Source organism: Erithacus rubecula, assembly GCF_903797595.1.
Source record: "Erithacus rubecula genome assembly, contig: SUPER_Z_unloc_2, whole genome shotgun sequence".
NCBI classification, from domain to species: Eukaryota; Metazoa; Chordata; class Aves; order Passeriformes; family Muscicapidae; genus Erithacus; species Erithacus rubecula.
This window is the reverse complement of record NW_027635860.1, coordinates 9,678,970-9,703,153: the sequence shown is the minus strand read 5'-3', so window position 1 is coordinate 9,703,153 and position 24,184 is coordinate 9,678,970. Positions and strand designations below refer to the sequence as shown.

The window sequence follows — 24,184 nt, the reverse complement described above, 5'->3', positions numbered from 1 at the left end:
AAGTTGTATTAGTCAGTGTATCAGTGACAAATGACTAGTAGTTTTATATACTCCAAATTTTGAAGAAATATGTTTTTCAAATGCGTTTACAGCTACAGCGTTTCAAAAAGGATGTTGAATCTCTTCAAGAAGAACTAATGAGTGTGTCATCAATGGACACATCACAAATCAGCTTGTATGAGTACTTCCACGTGTCTCCAATTAAGGTATTCCTTTTCTAAATTGCAGACTGAGTTTGTTCTCTGGAAATTTTTAGTCTCATGCAGGATAGTAGGCAATGAAAATGAAGGTTAAAACAGCTGATTAAAAAAAGGGTACATTTTTTAGTACTTTTTAGGAAAGTACTTTCATTGTTACAACCACTAACTTGCTATTGCATTCCTGTGAATTTCTTCATAAGTAATTTTTTTTTCATTTAATAATATAAGAGTTTCTTGAAAAATGCTCTGGTTTGTGTGCACACAGTGTATTATGGATTAGAGAATGATGTAATTTCTAAAAAACATATACAGCCAGGATAGGAGGTTAATGTATAGCTGACATTATTACAACTGGGATAAGCTCTATACCAATTCTTAAGAGAGTGAGTTCCACCTCTTTGAAGTATCTTGTGAGATATAGAAATTATATTTGACAAGAAAAATTGCAGAGAGGAAGTAGGATGGAATAAATGGGCTTGAAGTTTTAGAAAAAGATTTTTTTTAGTGATTATGCATTGAGTGACAATGATTCTGCAAGGTGAGCTGTGTGTCACTGAAATGAGCCATAGTTAAGCTCTGTTATAACAATGAATGTTGCATGACATTCTCTTCAAAGAATCAGAAACAGGCATAACTTCCTTTAATCTGATTTTGAAAACTGTGGATAGATGTGTAACATTTTGTGCCACAAAATCCATTAGAGCAATTTCCCTAAATGTTTTTCTGTTCTGATTTCTTTGAGACAAATGCTTTGGTTTTTTCAAGTGTGCACAGGTAGGGTTTTTCCTGTATGCCTATATTTCCTATATTTCCAGTTGTTATTTGGCACCTGCAAAACTTGTGTTAGTAATCATTTTTTCTCAGGCTTTTATGTTACATTCTTGCTTGGACAATGTGCTGTGTTGTCATTTTCTGTCTGCTTTGATGTTGAGTATAATTTAGAGAAACTAAATGTTTTAAAAATAAGTTAATAATCTAAATTATAGCTAAAAGAATCCAGAAGCCTTCTCTGAAAACATGAGTAAGCAATTTCAAGTTCTTGTTTTCTTAAAGGTAGTTTAAATTCTTCACTTCAGCTTTGAATGTCAGTGGGCTTTTTTTTGGCCTACATTATGTATTTGTGTATTCTGTTTCAGTCAGACTAGAAATTAACTCAATTTTTAAATAATGTGAAAGATAGAAATACTGTGCATTTAACAACTAACCATGTTATTTTTAATCTTGTTTTTCTCCTTCAGTTACACTTGAGCTTTTCACTCAGTACAGGTGGAGAAGATAGTAACAAAGAGGAAAGAAAGAACGAATTGATACCATTTCAGTCCTTGAATCTCCTGCTGAAGAGTATAGGGGCCACCCTTACAGATGTGCAAGATATTGTCTTTAAGTAGGTTAAAAGTACAAATGTAAAAATGACAATCAAAACTACACCAATATTACATAAGTTGGGTTATTTTGCTCTGCATAGTAAGGACTTACTTTTTCTCTCTTCTCTCTTTTTAGGTTGGCATTTTTTGAGCTCCAGTATCGCTTCTGTAATACACAGCAGCTCCAATCATCAGTTATAAGGCATTATTCAAAACAGGTAAGAATAAAAATAAGAAATAAGAATAAGAATATGTCAATATTTTGATAAATTTATATTTTGAAACTGTTACTGTGCACTTTGGATTCTGTTAAATGAAATAAAATTACTTTCATCCTTGTATCTATGTACAAAGGCTAAGTAAAAGCATACAAACCAATTACACATTAATAGAATTTTATTGCCTTGCCAAGTGTCATGGATAACAAAACAGCTTGCTGCAACAGAGAGGGAAAGCAAACACGATGGAGCTCTGATGGAACGTGATTAGCATTAAAATACTAAGGCATTTTCTTGGACATTAGTACTAAATGAATCGTGGCCCCTTCTTGGCTTTTGTATACTGTTGAAAGTCCTGTCATCCAGTGGAGAGAATCCAACAAAAATACCTTTGTGTAAAAGAATTAGTCCTCTACTATCCATCCATCATTAGTAATAAGGGGCTCTGAAATGCTTCTAAGTAACTTTGTTTCTTGGCTGACAAAATATGGTTTACTTACTGATATTCTCATCTTATTAGTACAAGTACTTCTACTTTTCTGCATAATTATGAGGTTTTATATTGAACTCATGTTTCTTTACCTCTTTTAATCTGAGATAGTAAACTCTTTGCCTTTGTTTTAGTGTAGTTTAGGAAATATTTTCACAAGTAACTATTATCATTTTAGGCAATTAAACAGATGTATATTCTTATTCTTGGCCTTGATGTGTTGGGCAATCCATTTGGATTCATAAGAGGCTTGTCTGAAGGAGTAGAAGCTTTCTTCTATGAACCATACCAGGTAAAATTCTCTACTGCCCTTTTATAAGTAGATAGATGTACATTGTATTGAAAATCTATATTGATACTGGGTTTGGTTTTAAATTTAGATTTAGAATTGAAAATTCCAAATGAAAATACCTGGAAAAATCAAGTTAGATTAAAAAGGACAGAAAAGTCCATTTAGCTTAACTTCCAAAAGACCATTCATACCTTAAAATAAATCCTTCAAAGTAAGCAGAGTCCAGGGAATTAATAAGTATTCTAAAATTGTCTGTCCTTCTGTCACAGGAGCTTTTGTGGGTGCTTTTACACTTTATCACACAGTGTCATGCTGTTGTCCTCTTTGATACATATAAATCACAATAAAAAATGTAAGATTTAAAAGCATTTAATGCGCACTATTCGAAGCTTGTCGTTAATGTACCTTTTTTTTCTCATAGGGAGCCATCCAGGGTCCTGAGGAATTTATAGAAGGAATGGCACTAGGGTTTAAAGCCCTCGTAGGGGGAGCTGTGGGTAAGTTTCAGCACCATGATGGTAGTTTGCCTAATAGTAAAAAATAGAGGTGAGTATTTGTAAATTGCATTGAAATTTTAATTTGGTTTATATTCCAATAGGTGGATTAGCGGGAGCTGCCTCGAGAATCACAGGTGCTATGGCAAAAGGAGTAGCTGCAATAACTATGGATGAGGATTACCAGCAAAAAAGGAGAGAAGCCATGAATAAACAACCCACTGGTCTGAGAGAGGGTATCACTCGTGGTGGAAAAGGACTAGTTTCTGTAAGGAGGAAAACAAAAATTAATTAATTTTGTGCAGGCAAGAATACTAGGCTCTTCTTGTGTTCACCAGAGAGTTTTTGGTTTTCAAATTTGTTTAGTTAGTTTTTTGTTAATTTCTTAATTTTAATTTTGGTTTTTCAGGTGTATAGCTACAACTGACTGATAGTTCTATAGAAAAATGCAAGAGGGTAGAAAAGAAGGTAGAAACTGTGAAGCAGATGCCTCGAATTCTCTTAGCTTATAGTAAATTCTAGGATACTTCCAACACATGTACTTTGAGGTCATTCACCAGTGAAGTAGAAAAAGGTGTTAGAAATGAAAAATACTATATGGAAGCATATTTGTAATGTCTGTTTTGTTTATCTTGGTAGGGTTTTGTCAGTGGGATCACAGGAATAGTTACAAAACCAATAAGAGGTAAGTTTGGTCTTGATACATTAACTGTTCACACAATGGTAAATTCTTGATTTGATGTGCTGTTGTAAATCGCAGTTACAAACTGTCAAAATTTTATATTCCTGCTCACTTAGAGTTTAAATGTCGTTTATATGAACTTTGTGTGGAGATACATAGTTGTGTAACAAACAGATTTGTAATTAAATGGTAATAAAACTTGGTAAGATTTTAAGAGAAACTGTGGTTTATAGTGATCTACTGCTTTTAATGCTTTTAGGAGCTCAGGAAGAAGGAGCAGCTGGTTTTTTCAAAGGCGTTGGAAAAGGCTTAGTGGGAGCAGTAGCTAGGCCCACTGGTGGAATCATAGATATGGCAAGCAGCACATTTCAGGGTATTAAAAAGTAAGTAAAATAAGTTTATAGAATATCATGTGGTATGAAAGAGACAATAGTAGTACTAGTAGTACCTTGTGTCTTTTCACCGCTTCTGCTTTATCTATGTAATAAATAGTTGACTCTTTAACAAAATACATACTTGATATAATTTTAAAACCACACACACAAATCTCAGGTATTTCAAGCATTACTGAAAGAACTAGTTTAAATATTTCAGCAAAGAGATTTCCTTCAATTGATGATTTTTAACTTTTACCCCAAACAATTAGGGAAAAAAAGGACTTCTCAGATGTGTTCTAAGTTGCTTTATATACTGTTACTACTTTATAAGTTCCAAGATCACTAGATACCAGTCTCAGAACTATGTTTAGATACATTTAAATACTGTGATAGTCTCTCTTTAAATAAATTCGTTCCTGAAGATGATCTCTCACTGTTATGTGCAGTAAGGAGGAGACAGTGTTTAAAGGGGGCACTTAGTAACTTTAAATGCAATTGTTCAGTGGCCCTCTTCTTAGTGAGTTGGATCACTTCTGTTACCATACAAATGCCAGCCAGTCTCTTTTGTTTTCTTCTTTAAGTTATTTAGGAGAGAAATGCAAGAAAAATATCAGATTGGAAGTTCTATATGGTACAGTTGTCTTTACTTTTGAAATTTTGAAGTGCAGTAGTTGGACACTACCTAAGTATTTGCACGTGTGTGCTACTCTGTGCCATCTAATTTGGTAATAGTGATTCTCAAAAATAGATTTCTGAGTCTAGTACTGTTTCATGTAATGTGTTACAATACAAAAATGCATATATAGACAACAGCAGTTGTTGTACAAGTGCTTGAATTTCATTTGTATATAAAATAATTTGTTTCCTTAGCTAAAAAGTATAGGTGAGTGGAGATATTGACCTGTATCTTAAATTTTCTGTTTTGTCAGGGTTGCAGATTCATCAGAAGATGTGATAAGCCTGCGACCACCTCGCTTCTTTGGTGAAGATGGAGTTATTAGACCTTACAGATTACGAGATGGAACTGGAAGTCAGATGTTACAGGTGAAGAAAATGAAAGATAACTTTTGCCATACATTTAAACTCACGTAGAAATAAATACTTTAGAATTTCCCACTTCTTAAGTTCCCATTCACTTCTTACCTAATAACTCAGTAGTCAAGAAATTTAATTTAATTTCTTAGGCATATAGCCACATTGGGGATTTGGCTGCTGTGATACAACTTTTGAGGAAAACACCGTAAAGTAAATCAATATATCTATAAAACTTTATGCACAGAGCATTCTGAAAAAAGAAGAAGGTTTATATGTGCAAATGAAAGGTTTTATGCCTTTAAATTTTTTTTTTTGTGAAAAATGTTGATAAATACACTTAGCTTTTTCCAGTAATTTTATAATAACGTAGCTTAAACAATGACTTTTTAAGTCTCAATTCTGTGTGAAACAGCATTTTAAAGACACTTAGAAATAGTTGTATTTATGTCATACTGAAGCCATTGGAAGAACATAACCAGTTCTGGAATATTGTTTGCAGGAAGTATGTGCTGAACAGCACTTTTTAATGATTCATCTGCCATTTAAGCAAATTTGACTCAAAAAATTGCCCTCAGAAAGGGAAATAATTTCAGTTGTGACACACACAGCTTACTGAGTTTCTGTTTTTTCCTTTTGTTAGGAATAAAACTTCTTTCTATTATAAATAAAGTAGTAATTAGTGATTGTATAAATTTAAGCAGTTTTAAAAATACGCAGGGAAGGATTCACAGTGTGCCATGAAAATGTCATAAAATGTCACTAGAATAACCTTTCTGGAGAAATAAATAAAAATGCAGTAGCCTTTGGAGAGCATTTTATTACTATTTTGATTATTGCCACAGCTGTTTGTTCCATGTGGAGTTCCACTCTTGGTTTTTTTTCTCCTGCATTTCATTAGTTTGTCATTCATTTTCTGATAGAACATGATTGATCTGTTAAGGACACCTTAGCTGTGTTCATTGTTGCATTCACTGGTGGTGTAGTGCTTTGATAGTAAATAGTGTAACTGTGCCTTTCTTGTGATGAGATGGCTTTAACCTGTGCTCTCCAATTTATAAGTGGTGTTATAAAGCAGTATTGCCTTAACTACCCTCTGCCCTCTGGTAGTTTGAAGCTACTACTAATGGACAGAATAAATTTGTTACTAATCTTTATCCTCTTTTTGTTAAGAAAATAAATTTTTAAACATCCCTTTGTCTGTTTTAAAGTATATTCCTAAAGCAAATGCTAGCCAGCAGTCAGGACTAATGAGTAGACTTTCAATTGCTTTTGCTTCTTAAATTTGTTTGGGTTTGTATTTTTTTTTTTCCTGAGAAACCTTTATAAAAATCTGCCATGTAGCATGTGATTCTAATTTTTCTGTATTGTATGGCTGAGTACAATACGTTCCATTATCCAACTTAAACACTAAGGTGTGGCCTTGTAATGCCTTTGGTATTTTGTGATGGGGGTCACCTTGTAGAAGTAGCTAAAACTGAAGAATTGTTAGCTTCATATTAGTTTTTGCTATTGATGATTGTAAGGCATAATTACTCTTCAAGAAATGTTTTCAAAGTTCTAAGCAGAGTACACACATCTCCCTGTAGACAATCAAATAAGAAAATAGGGATTTGCTTATTTTTTTCCCCAGATAGTAAATTCTGGTATAGGATACTTGGTGTCTTAATTTAACCCTTAAGTATACTAATGTTTTTAGTTCTTAGTGTTTGTGATTCTATAGCTGTTACTTTGTTTTGCATGAGACTGGGTGTATTGCATGTCGACTCTTTGAAGGAGTTTGAATAGAATAATATTTTCTTATGGAAAAATATTTCTCTCCCTTTTGCAATGCATCTTTGCATACAGGTCTGGTGACTGGTACTACTGCGGTCACTGTATTGTAGCTTTTCAAAAGATTGTAGGGTTAGGTTGGAATAAAACTTCTTTTGGTGATTTTGAGATTTTATATGCTGATCAAAGGAAATAGAATATAAGTTATTTTGTGTGCTCATACTATGCCCTAAACTTAGGTTATGACTTCAGAATTTCTTTGTTTTCTGTGGTTTTATTTTCCTTTCATTAACAAGCTTTCCAGGCTTTTAACTAGTTCTTTTAACTAATACTTCTGCTTTCTTCTTTCCTTACCATGCTTTCAGAAAAGGCAGGCCTACAAAGAGTGGACTATGGCTCACAGTAGTAGTGATGATGATGACAGTTAGGATAATGTGGATTGTAACAGATATACATGGGCTTTGTCACATTCTTTTGACGTTTAAGTTTTAAATATTGCTGCTCTAATTCCTGCTGAGAAATCGGGGATTTGTGATGCTAAATTCTTGCTTCTCAAACTGTGAAAAATTGTGGGGATAATAAACTGTATTATGATGAGTGCTAGGCAAACAAGCAAATAATATAATAAAGATAGTCTCACAGATAAAACCAGACATTAGGTAAAATAATATTGAATAATATGAAGAAATTAGTAGTACCGTGACTTAGAGTTTATTTCCAGATGTATTTTTATCAGCTGTGTTTAATATTTTTGCATTTATATAAGTGTTTAACAGGGTTTATTGCTTTAAATGTGTTTAGTAAAACTTTACTGATTTGTACAGTCCTTATTGGTGTTAAAATGCTGTTTGACTGTTTTATTCGATTACTATTTCAAAAGTATTTTGTCTGCTTTTCCTATAACAATAAACATGTCTAAAGTGTATCTAAAATGGATTCATCTGTTCTGTTCCAACATTGTTTCACGTGTTTCCTGGAACTAGATAGCATAAGAACACTTCATGGCTTTTAAAGGTACTTAATAGATAACATACATACATTTTTCAAGAAATATTATCATAAACTATTTAGTTTTCCATTCATCATGTGCTTTACCATAATTTTGTAATACTTACTTTGTGTATCTTCTGGTATCCTTAAATTATTTATTTTCTTTATCTTGATTATAAATTATTTGTTTCATAAGCCAATATTTTTATTTTCATAGCAACAAAAAAAACCCCAGAAAAATCCACCCCAGAACTAAACATCATTAAAAACCAAAGACAGGTGTAAAGAATACAAGCAGTTCTTCAAGATGCTGTGTAATAAAACGTACATAATACTCAAAAGTGTTTAGTTTTTTAATTTACCTAGACATGGGGGGTGAGGGGAAACTGTCAATAATGATTGACTTCAGTTTGGTATTATAAATTCTGCCAAATACATTTGCAAGTTTCTGGTTTCTTAAAAAAATATTTATTCTATATTCACTTAAATACTTGCACAATTTTCTTGTTCTTTTTTTGTGGTTTGTTATTAAATTCAGATTTTTGTGTAGCACTTTAAAGATATCTTGTAATAGATAATTCTGTACCTGTAAGTATTATAATGAGAACTAATTCTTCTGCCATCTGAACAGTCAGCATAAAACAATAAGAACTTCTGAAATGCTTGCATATTTAACAAGGTAATGTTGCATCTTTCATTATCTGTTGGCTTCCATTTATCAAAATTCTGGGGGAAGAACTGTTGAAATTGTTAAGATTGCTTATTCTGGCACTGTTCATTCAAAAACTGCTGTATAGGTTGATCTGTTGGGCAATTACCCTTTGCCTTGAATGTCATGGAACAAAAGGGGGACAAACTAAATTAGGGAGGTAGTTTCAGCTGAAATTGCTGATGCTTATGATTGCTACAGATTGTGTGTTGCTAGTTGTTTTGTAATGCTGTCACCTCAAAAGGATGCCTTGCAGAAACAGATGAAAGGCTGAATTGTAGTTGCTGCCCAAAATGCTGTGGGGCAGATTTTGAATTTTTCAAATACAAATAGATCTCCTATATTTCCTTGAGAGCATAGGAAATAATTTTGCTCTTCAGTTCTTAAAAAAGACATGATATCAAACAGTTGGGGAAATTGTTAGGTATAACATAATGAAAAGATTCTCTGACATTTAATTAGCTTCACTGGGTATTGAAAATTTGGAATAATATCAGTTAACATTATCTTTTTCCTTTTTGCTGTTTTACTGCATTTCTTTTTTCATCCTCTGAAATTGGTTTTCTTTTGTAATGACCAGTCTTCCTAGAAAATGCATATAAATTTTGTGAGAAAAGCGTATTTCTTCCTCATTCAAAAATAGTTTTAGAAATGTAATAATATCTTTAACAAAAATCGACCTAGCTTTTAAATTACCTTAACTTACAATCCTGCAAGTTTATGCATAATATGGAGGTAAAATTAGGCATGAATTGTAGTATTTCTGCATCAGATATTACTAATTCAAGTTACACTGCAGTGTAACTGAAAGGAGTTTGTTCTTTACTTGCTAGATTAAAAGGTTGTAGAATGTTAACTAAAAAAAAAGAAGCCAAACAAAACTAACAAAATTTCCCAGTTGGAGTTGGAAAATATGTTTATATGCCCTAGAATATTTTGTCTCTTTGGTGGAGTATAGTTCTATTTCTCTGGTTTGGAAGTTGTTGTGTTAATAGAAAATATAGTAATTTTGTACAAGTATTTTACTTGTTATTCTCTTTAGTCTAGGCATCTCTGAATATGCATGGAAAAAGAATTGAATCTGTGGATATGGGGATTTGGATAAAAAAAAAATTTTATCATCTGGGATATTAGTACTTAATTTCTCTTTAGATTATGGAACAAAAAGCTGTGACATCTAGCAGCAGAAACTGATGTTCTTTTAGAATGGAAAAAAATTCCAGAACTAAAACAAAAACCCCAAAACACTTTGAGATACTTTAAATCCCTAAGGAAAACAAACATAGCAAAAAAGAGAGATTATATTTTCAATTTTGTTTTCTTCAATTTAAAGTATTTTAACAGTTTAACTTTTCACTTCCTGCATCCCTTCCCTTTTTTAACTTTTCACTTCCTGCATCCCTTCCCTTTTTAACTGCTGAATTAAGTCCAGTACTGTCCCTGAAAACTCCAGGTCTAAATGCCCTCCTTTTGTCTCAGATTGCTAAATTTTGTGCTTTTGACAAATGAACAATGCACCTTTTCCCAGGAATTAATTTCTACTCCTTCAGTAACTTGTATAACTTCCTCCTTGCTGAGGTGAATAACTGGTTGTGCTCTTTACCTTTACAATTTTGTTCAGGCTTTCTGGTGGTCTGGTTTTCTCAAGATGCTCTGTAGAAATAAGTCAGTGACAGGGGATACTTCATACAGTTTCAGGGATCATTTAGTAGACAGCTTATGCATTAATTGTTATTAATCATTTCCAGAAGCAATAGATATGCAAGGTCTTGGCAGGAAATAAAACTGCAAGACTGGTTTTGTTCTTTTGAAGCTAAGTCATCAGCAGTGTGCCATGCAAGTCTTTGGTTCTCTGTGTCAGTGTCTACCCAACTTCAAAACATACGCAGAATATTTTTTGTACTGTTATTTTAAATTTGCTTTTATAATGTGTGATTCTGTGAGGATACTTATACTGTGTTGCGTAAGGTGCTGCACAATTACGTTGCTTCAGAGAAGGCAGTCCTTCAAAGCTGTGCTTCAGTACCATATCCTGTTGTATTGATGTTGTTCAGCTTTTGGTTTAGTGATTATTTTTGGTCATGAGCATCAGGTATCTTCATATCAGGTAGGATGTTAAAGTGATTTGAGCAGGCCTGTGTTCCTTAGGAGTTACATTTTGGTCTGCCAGGAAGAAAGTCTGAGTCAGAAAAATATGTCATTCTAATCCTTTCTGTCTTTCCCTCACTACTCTTGAGCTTGGGTTCAAATCAAAACATAAACATCCATATCCTAAGTCCTAAAACTAAGGTTTCACTTCATAAAATTGTATTCTTTATGAAGTTCAGAGTAACTTCATTTTTATTTGACCTTGTCCAGACTCTTACCAGTCATGCATGCCATCTAGTTGCTGGTCCCTTTACTGAGACACAGATGTCATGACCTGTCCTGCTTTGGATAACCTTGTTCATGTAGTTTAAAGGAAAAATTAAGATCCTTACCACTTAAATATGCAACATTTGGATACTATTGCATAGGCATTGTCCAGTTCCAAATAAAAGACATTTATGGGAATCTATTTGAAAACAGCTAAATAGGGTTGTTCCAGAGGAGCCTGGAAGCTTGCACTACACAGTTTCATTTTAACTGGATTGTGAATGAAGCTTAAAGACAGTATTCTTTAATTTCCTTGCTGATGCTGTAGTCATGCTTCAAATGGTATGAATCCAAGAGTTTTGGTTGTGTTGGCAGTCTACATGTAGTCATCATGATGAAAGTGTAGATCAGTATATTTTTTCCATTTCAGCTGCTTGAACAAATTCTCCTGTGTATTCAGATCAAAAATTTATTAAGATAATTCTGCCAGTCAGCATAGGCAATTTATATTTTTGTTGTGAAGTAAGAGTTTTACATTTTGAATGAAATCTATTGTCCTAATTTTTATTGTCTTGCATAATGTGGCCTTAGATTTAAATGTTAACCATGACCAAAAATTCCCATTGATTTTAATAAAACCAAGTTGATTTCAGAGTTCAGCATGGCTAAATGGAATCCTGAATACAGACACTAACACAACATGGACATGGCACATTGCTTTACATTTTGTATAATGATATTGTACGTTAGGATAACTGAAATGAGGATGTAGGTAATACGGGATTATCGGTGGTTATTATTCATAAATGATGAGAGAATTTTGCATGGCAAAAAATTACTGGTTTACATGTTATTTTTTCTTTAACAGTTTTTCCCCTTTTTTCACACTCATTCATCCTACATCTAAAAAGTCACCTGGGAACTACTTAGAACTATTGAATGTTTCTGTGGGGAAGACTGGGCAGGTTAGCCTGCTGAAATTAGCACTTCTACAGCTTTTTAAAAAGTTACCTTATAATTTGAGCTGAAAGATGCATTCAGGGTTGGAGTTTCTAGCAACAGCAGTGGATTGCCTTCATAATTCACACATTTGAACAGTAATCAGTTCATAGGGAAATACACTGGTAGTTGAGATGAAAGTTAATCTGAACATCAAGAGAGAACAGCAGATTTATAACCACTGTTTTAGCAGTAACAGCCTTTTCAGTGATTTTTTACATACTGTTTCATCTGAGATGAGTTCAAGAAGGATATCAAACATTCTGACTTAAGGATCACACATACTACTAACATTTTGTAGAATCTGAAGAATCATAGATTTTAATTTTTGCCTCTACTAACTTAATTTTGCTCTGTATCACTTCTAATATTGTCGAAGGCCTCTCTGCTTGCTTCTCATTGCATTAAGAGGATGTGGTGTGGTTAGAAGTCTCTCCAAGTGCAGAGATATAATTTTTAAGACATTGAGAATATATGCATATATATGCATAACTGATCACATTTACTGCTAGATTACTGCAGTGGCATCTAAATAATTGTACTACAGTTAATAATTTGCAAAGGAGGGCATCTCTTCTTGTGTTACTTCATGCTTTGCAGCTTCTGAAGTGTCTTTTTCAAAATAGATTTGCGTATACTTAATCAGATTATTAAAGTGTTTTTAATTTGAAATACAGACATTGTGTTTTTAAAAATTTGTATGTGTTTTATTACAATGTTGAAACTAACACTAAACAAAGAATGTGATCAATGTTATCTTTCATAGTTTTGCATCACCTGACAGTAATCCAAGTTGCTGTCTTTCTCCAAACAGTAGCTACATACCATAAGAAGTTTTGAGAACTGTATATGCATCTGTATTGAGTGATCAATTGTATATCGTTTTATGTTTGAGTTGTGTAAGGCACTTTGGTAGCAGAGTGCGCTAGAGAGCTTGTTATAAGAATTGTCAGCAGTCTCCCTGTATGATTTCTAATGAATAGGTATAAGTCTAATGCTAAAAGAAATAAAGATTGTAAATATAGAGTAGAGAAATCCAAAGGCAGAAAATTTAAAAATAGTTGGTGCTTAACATTGGCAAGTGTTCTCTTTGTAAATAGTCTGTGCAGCATTTCCATGTGTTTTATTTCCCAGTTAACTCCTGTTGTTTACAAAACTATAAACACAGATAATTTTGATTTTTGAGTTTGATTTTTGCCTTATGCTAACAGTGAGGACTAGTTATCTTGGTGTATGCCACACGCCCACAATGTTTTTGAGCTCCACAAATCACACATTTAGGAATCATAACAGCATGAAACACTTCTTGTGAAATTTGGTATATGATAGAATAGCTTCTGTTTAAGCTTGTCACTTGTGCAATATGTAATATACTTCCATAATAAATTTCACAATTCCCAATTTTTTATCTGTAAAGTGAGTTAGTTACAGCAGGGGGACATATTTTGTTGAAAATTAGCTAGCAAGCTAATGAGAAGACAGAATGAGGAACACCCCTTTCCTAAGTCCCAATTAAAGGAAAATTATTATTTTGATTGAGAGCCTTACTTCAGTGCTATGCAAAACACAAGCAAGTTTTTTTCTCCAACATGAGAAATCCTCTTCATCCTAATAAGGCTAAATTGCTAAAAACTTTTACCCTGTACTTACTTTGAATGGAACAGAGATACTGGTCATTCTATGTGATATTTATGTATTTGGTCAGTAAGAGAAATTTGTGTCATTGTTGCAGTGTCTGGCAGTTAAGTGTATTTTATACCTATTGTGAACCACCCTTGCTCTTTCCAAATGTTATTTCTTTAATTTCTTGCCAGCCTTCTCCTCTATTTCGCTGTCTTTTCTTCTAGGCCACTAGTCCATCAGAGCACAGACCTAGATCACTAGCCTGTCCTGTGGGTTGGGTCTCCTATCCATGCTGTCCAGAGTCTGTCCATACAGCCTCCTCTGTCTTCTAACCATCCAATGTGTTATATACTGGAACATTGTAGGGGCTACATTTTAGAGAGTTTATTTAGTTATTTTTTTATTTGAGTCCAAGGTTTTAATACAAGAGGCAGGGAGAGACACATTTCAGAGGCACAGCAACACCTCGATAAAACTTGAATAAGAAGTTTCCAAAAATTTTTAAAAAAAGTAGTTTATTTTTCCAAGCCCTTTGTTCCTTTGTTTCTTATGCCATTCTTCTTGCTGAATTCATCCTGCTCCTGACACTAGCTCTTGCAGAAATAAATGCAAGAAATGACTTACATAAGTAGGCGCATGAACAATAGCTGTGATTTTGTAGCCTATCAGAGCTGGGGAAAGAGAAATAATTTGAACTTTCGAAGAGCTTTTTGGAAAGCTCTCTTTAGAGTAGCCTGCTACTCAACTATTCATGCATTTTAGTTACAAAAGAATCAGTATCATTAGGAAAGACATAATTTTTAAAATGTCTGCTCGGGTGAATGGAATTATCCATGCAGTCAAAATTGAGGGGTTTTAACTAATTAAATGTATGCATCATTTTACTCTGTTGGGAAACACACGTTAAATGGCTTTGCTTTCTTAACTGTTTTAAGAACTAATCTAAATATTTTAAAAACTTTGCCATACATATCTGAAGCTACAGATTTGTAGTTAAGTCTTTATTGAATCATACCAGTTCTTTCTAATCTGGTGTTGCTTCCAAGTTGTAGCAGCTGGAAAGCATGCAAGCCATCATGTTGCTATTCCAAACCAAGAAGCAGCAGCATTAATTTGACCACTAGTTCAATCACTCACTGCTCAGAAAGTCAGAAATCCAGTGGTTGCCAAGTCATGTGAAAGGTACAGGGCTTTGTTTTTAAAAAGCTATTAATCTGCTCATCAATATGTCATCAAATGTCATCAATATTTAAAATATATTGCTCATTAAAAGTATTCTGCTACAATATTCAAATTAATTGTAGGGAATGGTTAAGTTTATGGGGAAACAAAAGAATATAGAGGAATGCTAAGTGTTACCTCAAGTGCATTATTCTAAGTCCCACTGTCTTTGTGATAATGGTGCTTATATTCAGTTAGGTATAGATTTATTCTCAGAGTTTGTTAGTCAATATTTTGGAGGCAATGAAATAAAACAGGAAAGGAATTCTGTTTTGTTGTTTTGTTTGTTGTCTTAGAAATGTGTTAGTTAGAAGTTCATTGTATACCAAAAGTATGTAGAGAACTGAGTCCTGGAATTTTTTGAGAAATTATATTGTTTCATGTCAGTTTTGGTTAGGATTGATTTCTGTTTACATAGGTGTATTAATGGCAACCAAGTAGTTATGAACATTAGCTATTAATATATTAGTTATATAATGATTTTATGAAAGTAGCCTTTTATTTTAAAGTATGTGTTTTGTTACAGTTTATATTTTTGTAGCATAAATACTTTTAAAGCACAAAATTAGTACATTTCTAGCATATTCAAAACTATAAAACTTTTATCTCTTTTAGAAAATTGAAAATGGAAGATTTGCAAAACTCAGATATATTGCACATGCTATGGTCAACAGTACAGATCTCTTAATGGTAACAAAAAGGTAAACAGTTTTGCCTCTGATTAATTAAAACAGTCATCCAGATGTGCATTGATTGATTGCTGATCAGTAACTGCACTGTCACTGTATACGTAGACAAAATAATGGGGAAGGTGTGCCTAATGTGCTGGCAATCATCTTCAACAGTGTCACTGTTCAGCAGGAGAGTGTTCAGTGTTGCTTCTTTCCTATCCAAGAAGTGAAAGAAATACTGATTTTTAAGATTTCTTTAGCTGAGAAGAATTTGTTATAAACTGGGTTAGGCTAAAATCAACTGAACTGTGGAATTTGCTTGCAATGATGTGTTGAAGGAAAGAAAGGATTATACAAGAACAGTCATTGTCTAGCAGTGGAGTGTGAGGCATCCTTCTCAAATGTAGCTTTACATAGTGTTACAGTTTTGCTATGAAATGGAGTATTTTAAATGTTAGTGGGTGTTTCAAAATTCACTCTTTTGGAAAGTGTGCTGTGTAGTTAGAGATCATGAGATTAAACCTATTTTGCAATGATGAATTCACTAGAGCAAGGGAAACATGATAACTTCTAAGTATTTTAAAATTAAAGTAATTTTTAAAACTACTTTTATTTTCTGGTGCCTAGTGGTGTGTTATTTGTGACAAAAGGGGCATTTGGACAGCTGACATGTGAATGGCAATACACTTACGATGAATTTACCAAAGAGCCATTCATTGTTGATGGTCGAAGATTGCGCATTGAAGCCAAGGTATGTTGCTCATACTCTATTCTGTTGTCTTGTTGTGTTACTGTTTATGAAATTGAGCTTTGACTTTCTGCTCACTCTCTGAATTCTTGATCTCCTTTGTATTTAAGATGCACTCAGAGAAAGGAGTTGAAATTTGGCACGGTTAACTCCTCAGATAACTAGTCTCTGGCCGTTTTAAGCAGCATGGTGACTTGGTGTTTGCAGATGAGATTATTCCTTGAGCTGTAGGAATTCTTTTTTTTTTGTATGCACCAGTCCATAGTGTATTCATAGTCTGGAAAATGCTGTTACAACAAAAAGTTCAGAAGATTGCAGATTCTTATGCTCTCTGGGGCATATAATAAGGTTTTATTGTCTACAAGAATGACCATAATGACATGTATTTTTCCCTCTCAATGCAAGTTGAAGAATGTTGCTCTTAGTTACAATTTTTCCTTAAAAAAAAATCCTTAAAATTCCTTTCCCTGCTAAGGTGGTAAAGGACATAAGGAGAAAGATGACCACCAATGACTGTTTACAGAGTGGTTTATTAAAAATGGTCTTAAATTCATATTGATATGTTAACTGAAGTTAGTTTCATTCAATAAATTTGTCTGTCAGTGTTTTGTTTATGTTTTTAATAAACTTCACGTGTGTAATTACACATATTGGTTGTCAGGACGATCTTGATGGTGCACAACATCATTCAGTTTTTCACTCAGATTATTTGTTTCTATTGCAGAGAGCATGAAAGGCAGAGCCATATTGGTTTGGAATCCTCCAAACTGGATTTCTGACTGCAAGTGAACTTTTACAGGATGAAATAATTCTTAGCATTTCTGCCATTTCAGACAATGCTGAATAACATATCCATCTTTACCCCTACACAGCAGTCATTTCAGAATCCATTAACATGTCTGCAATATGCCCTTTATTGAAATCTGTGGTTGAAAACTATATTTTGCAAATAACTCCTTATGTTTTTCTTTCTAAGAAAGCCTAAGTTTCTGTTTTCACTACCTATGTCCGCTACTTGCAAGTCAGTATTGGTGGAATGTCCACTCAAGTAATGACTTGAAGGAGAATTGCAAATTAAAACCTTGGGGAGTAATGGATTTTGTTACCACATGTACATTATGTGCCTTCCATTCCTACACACGTTTATAGACCCTTATCCAGGGACTCCATAGTAAAAAGGGGAGTCTGTTACTGCTGGAGTGTTCACTCTACTATGCTTTCATGCAGAAAATGGTCTCTCTCAGGGTATGTGCATGGGATGCAAACATACTCAGATGACTATTCTTGATACATGTGGCTGTTTGAACCATTATGTCTGCCTTGATAATAAATAGCATTGCAGTCTTAAAACCTGAAGTAACTAACTTCAATTTTGAATTTTGTTTTTCTTTAGGAACGAGTTAAGTCTGTCTTCCATGCCAAAGAATTTGGAAAAATTATTAATTTTAGAAGTCCAGAGGATGCTAAGGTAAAGTAAAAATACAATTAAAATTATAGTGATAAATTTGACTTTAAAAGTGTGACAGAAATACTTTTAACCTGAAACTGTGTATTTAAAATTCAGTATTTCCACATATCTGTTACAATCATGGAAATAGCAATAATCTACTCAGTACTGAGTTTCAAAAATACTCAATTCCAGCACTAGACTTTTCTCTCCCTAAATCTTCTGAATTACAGCAGTCTGACAAAAGATTGATTGAAAGTAATGCTAACAAAAACTAAACAATCTAGAATATGAATTAAAATAGTACAATTTAATAGAACAAAAATATTTGTAAACTACTTCTTGTTTTGTTTTAGGTGGTGGACAGGGGTGGAATGTTACTGCTCTGTTCTTTAAAATGCAGGGTTTTTTAAGAATTAAGAAAATCCTTAATAAAAATACCAGTAGTTTATTTGATATATGATATTGCTGCTAAAGGTGTTATACACATTTTCTGTATAGCATCTTCATTTTGACATCCATAGTTTTGAGTACAACAGATGGTAGGAACAGTTCCGACCTTCTACCAGAACTATAAGGTAGCTACATGTCAGACTAGTTAGCTAGTGTAGCTAGTAATTTTCACAAAAAATGGCTGAGTCTTGTGTATATTTCAGTGGGGTGTGGTTCCCTGGGGTCGTGGTTTGAGACAGCTTGCAAAAGTTGCATTCTCTCATTAGTTTAAGCTGCTTTTGCATCTTCTCATCAGTTTATGTTGCTTTTGTCTTTGTGAGGGTAGTTTCTAGTTGCAGGTAAATTATAGCAAGTAACTCTTACATCAGAAAGGGCCCTGTGCTGAATTTGACTTGTCTGTAATCTTTGGAGGTACTGAAGTTTTCTGGTTTTTTCTGTAGTGGAACAAGGGTGGGCAGTGCTGAGGTCATTAGACTCTCTGGGAAAGGAATCCCATCTATGCCCCACCTAAATCAGGAACAATTCCAAAAGTGAAATTAGAACTTCCTATTACAAGTCTTGAGCACACCTTTCACAAAAATATTAGAGAGTCCCAAGAACCTCACAAATCCAACACAAATGTTCATATGAGGAAATGGAAGCTGTTGCAGTAACAGGTTCTGATTTTTAATGATCCACTCATCTTTCTTCAAAGAGGTATACATATTTTTTTATGGCAGACCCTTGATATAACTTCATGTCCTACTCTAGATTTCCATCTCAATGCTCTTTCCCCCAACCCTCTTTTTTTTTTTTTTTCTTTAACACTCTTGGGAAAATAATTTCACTTCTATGTACTGTAAACATTCCAATATTAAATTCCTTAAAAGAAACAAGATATAGTTAAAGAAAGCTTTTTTCCTAAGTAACTTATCACACTGCTGCAACCTATTATTGTCTTCTGTCTATTATGATCTTTGCTTCTTCTTTGTTGTCATCTGTGATTTGTCTGGAGTTGTAGATGAAAGCAGACCCAGAATGGGGGTTGAATGTTGTCTTCTTTTTTCACTCAGATTATTTGTTTCTATCGCAGGGAACATGAAAGTCAGAGCCATACTGGTTTGGAATCCTCCAAACTGAATTTCTGAGTTCACTGCAAGTGAACTTTTACAGGATTAAATAAATTTTTAGCGTTTCTGCCATTTCTGACAATGCTGAATAACATATCCATCTTTACCCCTACACAGCAGTAGGAGGAAAATCTTAATTCTTGAAGTGCAGACCAAGAAACAAGTTTAATTAGACATGGTATCAAATGTCAAATACTGGAGCTTAAATGACTCCATTTTCATTTTAGAAAGCCAAGGGTTTATACTCTACAGAAGAATTTCTGATACTGTGCTAAAACTTGGTTAGGAAAAGAACAGTAGTAGCAGTAGTAGTAGGTAGTAAAGGCAGTGATAAAAACTAGTCTTGTTTTCAGATGCTTTGTCTGTTTTGTATCGCAGAAAGATTTTAATTTTTACTTTTTTCTTAACACAGTGGATCCTTTCTAAACTAGAAGAAGTACGAGAAAATCAGCCAAAATTGTAATGACTGGAGAAGCACCAAGATATTAAGAACACTGAACAGCTACCTTTTATTTCCTCTTTCACAAGCAGAACTGTTTGAATATCATCAACAAAAGCAAAAACAAGAGGGAGGGAAGATTTGTCCAGTTATTAACTACAGTCACAACAGTCTATATTGCAAAAGTAAATTATGTTAGCTTAAAAAAAATTATGTAATGATAGAAAAAAAACCTGCCAAGTTTTGTCTTGGTTTGCTTGATTTTTTAATGTAAGAATTTCAGATTTCATTTTTTATATAAGCAGTATAAAGTGAGTTTGTCTTAACCTTTGATACTGAAATTGAACTATGGAATTATTCTTATGATACTATTTGGAGCAAATCTTAAAGTTTTGATTTGACTGTGGAAATCAGTACATACTTTGTTTTGGTTTTAATGTGACTTGAGGTTGTGTTGAAATACAAAATTCTTTGTGAAAGGAAATGTTAACTTAATCATCAATGTTACAACTAAAATATGAGAAGGAGGCTACTGATCAGAGAATTTGAATTTAGGTCACAAGTGTCTGCTTAGTTGACAGTACTAGGGCTTTTTGTAAATGAATGGACCAGGTCACAATTAATTTACAGTACAGTATCACTTTTAGTGTAAACTTTTTTATATCCTATTCAAGGAAACGTTGCAGCACCTCTATCAATTATTACAGAAAATGTAATGGTTTACAAAAATGCATATTGGGGAGAATTACCTCTGCACTAAAGATATTAATAAAAGCCTATTATTTTGAATAGAAGTTAGTAACAGTCTTGCAGCTCGAGAAGGAGTTTATGGGGTTATAAGTGCACTGTTGCATACCAAATACAAATGCCTTGAATTACACAATATTGTGTGCTAAGCAAGTGACTATTGAAGTCAAATTTATATTAAATAATAAATATAATATGTCACAGTTGCTTTTATTAACTTTTCTTACCTGCTGAAATTTGTTTCATACCCAGGCAGCAGCATTTTATTAGCTTGGATATCTGCAATTCTATTTATTTCTTAGATGTAGTAGTAATAGTATTGTTGAATGGCTGTTTACTGCAGTTGATACAAAACATACATGAAATTATAGTGTTACATGAAGGTTTCCATAAATTCCCATATCAAAGTCTTCAAAATATCTTGTACATATAGAAAGCACATACTGCCAAAATATTATTTCCAAACATTAGTTTGGGATATTTATAGCAACAGGATAGAATTCTAATATTGCTGGTGATGCTTGAAGTATCCAATTTTTTCTGTTATTGTAAATCTAAAACAACTAGCATGTAATCTGTAGTTGCAGATACTTAATTTACTGTAAGTCTTGCCATTGGTGTTGAGTAACCATTTAGCAGGTTACAAAATACAGGTAATCTTGCATTTTTCCCCATAAATTTTAAATTGAATAAAAATATTATAAGGGGATTCAAAACTATTATAATGATGGTGTTACTCCAATCATTTTGTACACCAAGTACATACCAAGAGTATTAACTCAGGTTATACCATGCCAAACTTCCATACTTTGCCTTAGATAAGTGGTGGTTTCAGGTGCACTGAGTATTATTCTTTATCTGTCACTTGTTTTTCATCTGTCATTTCTGTCTTGGGCATGATATTCGTTTAATAGTCTCATAATGTTCTTGATAAGTTGTGATCTCTGCACCCCCAACATTCACTGTGTACTTGCTACAAATTTCACTTACAATATATCTTGTACTTTGTACATTCCCATTTGGGTGTAGGTTTTCCATTTACCTGATTCTAAGTATTTCCTCTCCACAGAGCCTCTATTTCAATTATTTCTAGCATTTATTTTGTCAACAAACTCCGATTCTGAAATCTCAGCCGGTTCTTCAGTAGTTTTTAAGCAATTTAACTCGTTAATGTTGAAGGATTTATTTTAAATGTTCATATTTGTGGTTAAGCATCTCATGTTTTGGAAAACATAACAATTCCCCCAGAAAGGCATTTTTTCCTAAAAACTATTAAATATTTTGGTCTTCTTCTAACTAAGCCTTAAGACAGGGTCTAAAATGTCCAGAAGTCAGTGTGGGACTTCTCTTCCATGTCCCTTGGTTTCCACTTGCAATGAAAGTATGGTTTTCTGTAGGTCCCTTTTCTAGTCTGTAATTTGTGTCTTTTGACTTTGTTGGTTTTTGGGGGGTTTTTTTGTTTTTCTTCTTTTTGTTTTTAATAAAGCTTTCTCCATACAGTCATGAAAGGATTTTGCCATTTCTTGGCAAACACCAGTTGTCTCCTTTAAATATATATCCACCCCAGGGGGAAGAGAAAGGTATTTGGACTTGCGCCATTGCATAATTTTCTAGATTACTGCAGGTTGTATGAGATGTCTACTCTGCTGTGCCTCATTCCTTATTGCAATATGCATATTTTTTCAACAAGAAGGCTGAGTAGGTGTGTTAATTTTTATTGAAAGTGTATATGCAACTAGAAAAGGGGATCTCGATAAAAACTGAAATGTAGGCATTTAGTTCTGCCCACTGTGGTGTTTGAAAGTGTATCTTGGCCTTTACTGAAGTGCTGAAAAACTGCTCCTCTTCTGACTGTTATGTAACCTTAATACATTTGAGAAACGTCATTTGGGTTCTTGGTTTGCTAAGGGTTACAATTACCTCTAAGAAATTGCTGAAGCATTTGTAAGTCTGATTGTTGCACTTTTTTTGTTCAGTTGCATGGCTTTCATGGCATGGCTCTCTTGGTTTCTACCCCATCCTATCCCCCACTTCTTAATCTTGAATAAAGTGAAACTGAATTTTATTTGACTGAAATATGAGTGTTACTTGTCTTCTTTATGTACTGCTTTAATTAACAGGTAATACCATTACTCAGAATTTCATAGGTCAAGCCAAATCCTGTCTCTGAGAACATATGGGCAAACTTCTGTTGCAGCTGTCTCAGGAAAACAGAATTAGAATTTTTAGAATTTACATTTGGTTTATTGTTTTAAGACAAGTTTTTAGTAGCTGGATCCACACATATAATTTCTTTTTAAAATTTTTTTTGGAGGTGTGGGAGTTTCTTTGGTGGTTTTTTTTTGGTTTTTTTGGGGGTTTTTTTGGTTTTTTTTCTTCTGTTGGTGTATTGAAAAAAACTTAGTGATGTTGCCAGATGATAGAATAGTGAAATGGTTTGGGTTGAAAGGGTCCTTACAGATTACTTGGTTCTTGCCTGCCTGCTGTGGGCAGGGACGCTAGACCAGGTTGCTCACAGTCCCATCTAGCCTAGCCTTGAATAGTTCCAGGGATGGAGAGTGCACAACATCCCAGGGCAGCCTATTGCAGTGATTTGCCATCCTCACAGGAAGGAATTTCTTTCTGATACCTTAGTCTAAACCTACTCTCTTAATCTGAAGCCATTCCCGCTCGTCCTGTAACTACATGCTCTTGGCAGCAGAAGTTCCTCCTGAACTGTCCTGTGGGTCCCCTTTAGGTACACAAGGCTGCCACATCGTCCCCAGAATCTTACCTTCCCAGGCTTAATCTCCCAAACTCCGTCTTCATAAAAGAGCTGCTCCAGCCCTCAGATCATCTTCCTGGCTTTCCTCTGGACCATCTCCAGGAGGTCTGTGTCTTCTGTTGAGAGCCACAGAACTGGCACAGCACTCCAGGTGCAGTCTCCTGAAACTAGAATAGAGGGGCAGGATCCCCTCCCCTGCCTTCTGGCCACACTGCTTTGGATGCAGCCCAGGATATATTTGGATTTCTGGGCTGCAAATGCACTTGGCTAGGTCATCTCCAGCTTCTCATCTGCCAGTGCCTCCAAGTCCTATTCAGAGGTGGTCTCAATGCATCCTCTACTGAGCCTGTGCTTGCACATAGAATAACTCAATTCTTGTGAAATCTTTTTTTTTTTTTTTTTTTTTTTTATCCTCTCAAGTAAAGATTCTGTATGTATGCTGTTAGCTATTTGTTATCTTCAACATTTTACAAAATTATTCTTACCTGCAGACTTGGGAATTTTTTGCCCAGTATATGCAAGTACATCTATGCATCACCTAGGAGACAAAGTTTTATCTAATCTGTACAGCTATGATCTTGGTCACAAGTTTTGCTTCTGTGACTGCGAGAATCTAAAATTCACTGACCACACACACAAGACTTTATAATTTGGATTTGATTGTCTTCATGGCAAATTTGGAACAAGAATTCTAAATATGTTTGTAATACCTCAAGGGAAGAGTGAATTTGTTTTAAGTCTGTTCCACAAGAAGTAAAAGAATGTGTTATGTAATTTTTTTTAACTTGTCATGGTACATCAAAAGTTGAAACATGTGAATGCCAGAACAAACATGATGAGGTAGGACACTAATAGGAAAAAAGGGGGGAAAATGAAATTCTCTTTTTGCTGAATGTCTCCAAGTGTTTATCTTTGTGCATGTTCACTCCTTGTTGCATCAAGCAGATTGAGAACTAAGTGCAGAGGTTTATCTTAGTAAGTGCCTTC

At 34.0% G+C, this 24,184-nt stretch overlaps 1 protein-coding gene across 1 annotated transcript in view; it reads left to right on the top strand.

Moving 5' to 3' along the window:
• Positions 1-22,509, top strand: part of VPS13A (vacuolar protein sorting 13 homolog A) — a 105,965-nt gene extending 83,456 nt beyond the window's left edge. The window contains exons 61-73 of the mRNA XM_079331223.1: positions 93-206; positions 1,439-1,584; positions 1,701-1,782; positions 2,451-2,564; positions 2,986-3,061; positions 3,163-3,326; positions 3,698-3,743; positions 4,000-4,123; positions 5,047-5,161; positions 15,435-15,520; positions 16,118-16,241; positions 17,632-17,706; positions 19,660-22,509. Of these exons, the coding sequence (XP_079187349.1) occupies positions 93-206; positions 1,439-1,584; positions 1,701-1,782; positions 2,451-2,564; positions 2,986-3,061; positions 3,163-3,326; positions 3,698-3,743; positions 4,000-4,123; positions 5,047-5,161; positions 15,435-15,520; positions 16,118-16,241; positions 17,632-17,706; positions 19,660-19,710 (1,317 nt within the window). The 3' untranslated portion in view covers positions 19,711-22,509. The remainder of the gene's footprint in view (positions 1-92; positions 207-1,438; positions 1,585-1,700; positions 1,783-2,450; positions 2,565-2,985; positions 3,062-3,162; positions 3,327-3,697; positions 3,744-3,999; positions 4,124-5,046; positions 5,162-15,434; positions 15,521-16,117; positions 16,242-17,631; positions 17,707-19,659) is intronic.
• Positions 22,510-24,184: the final 1,675 nt, after the last annotated feature.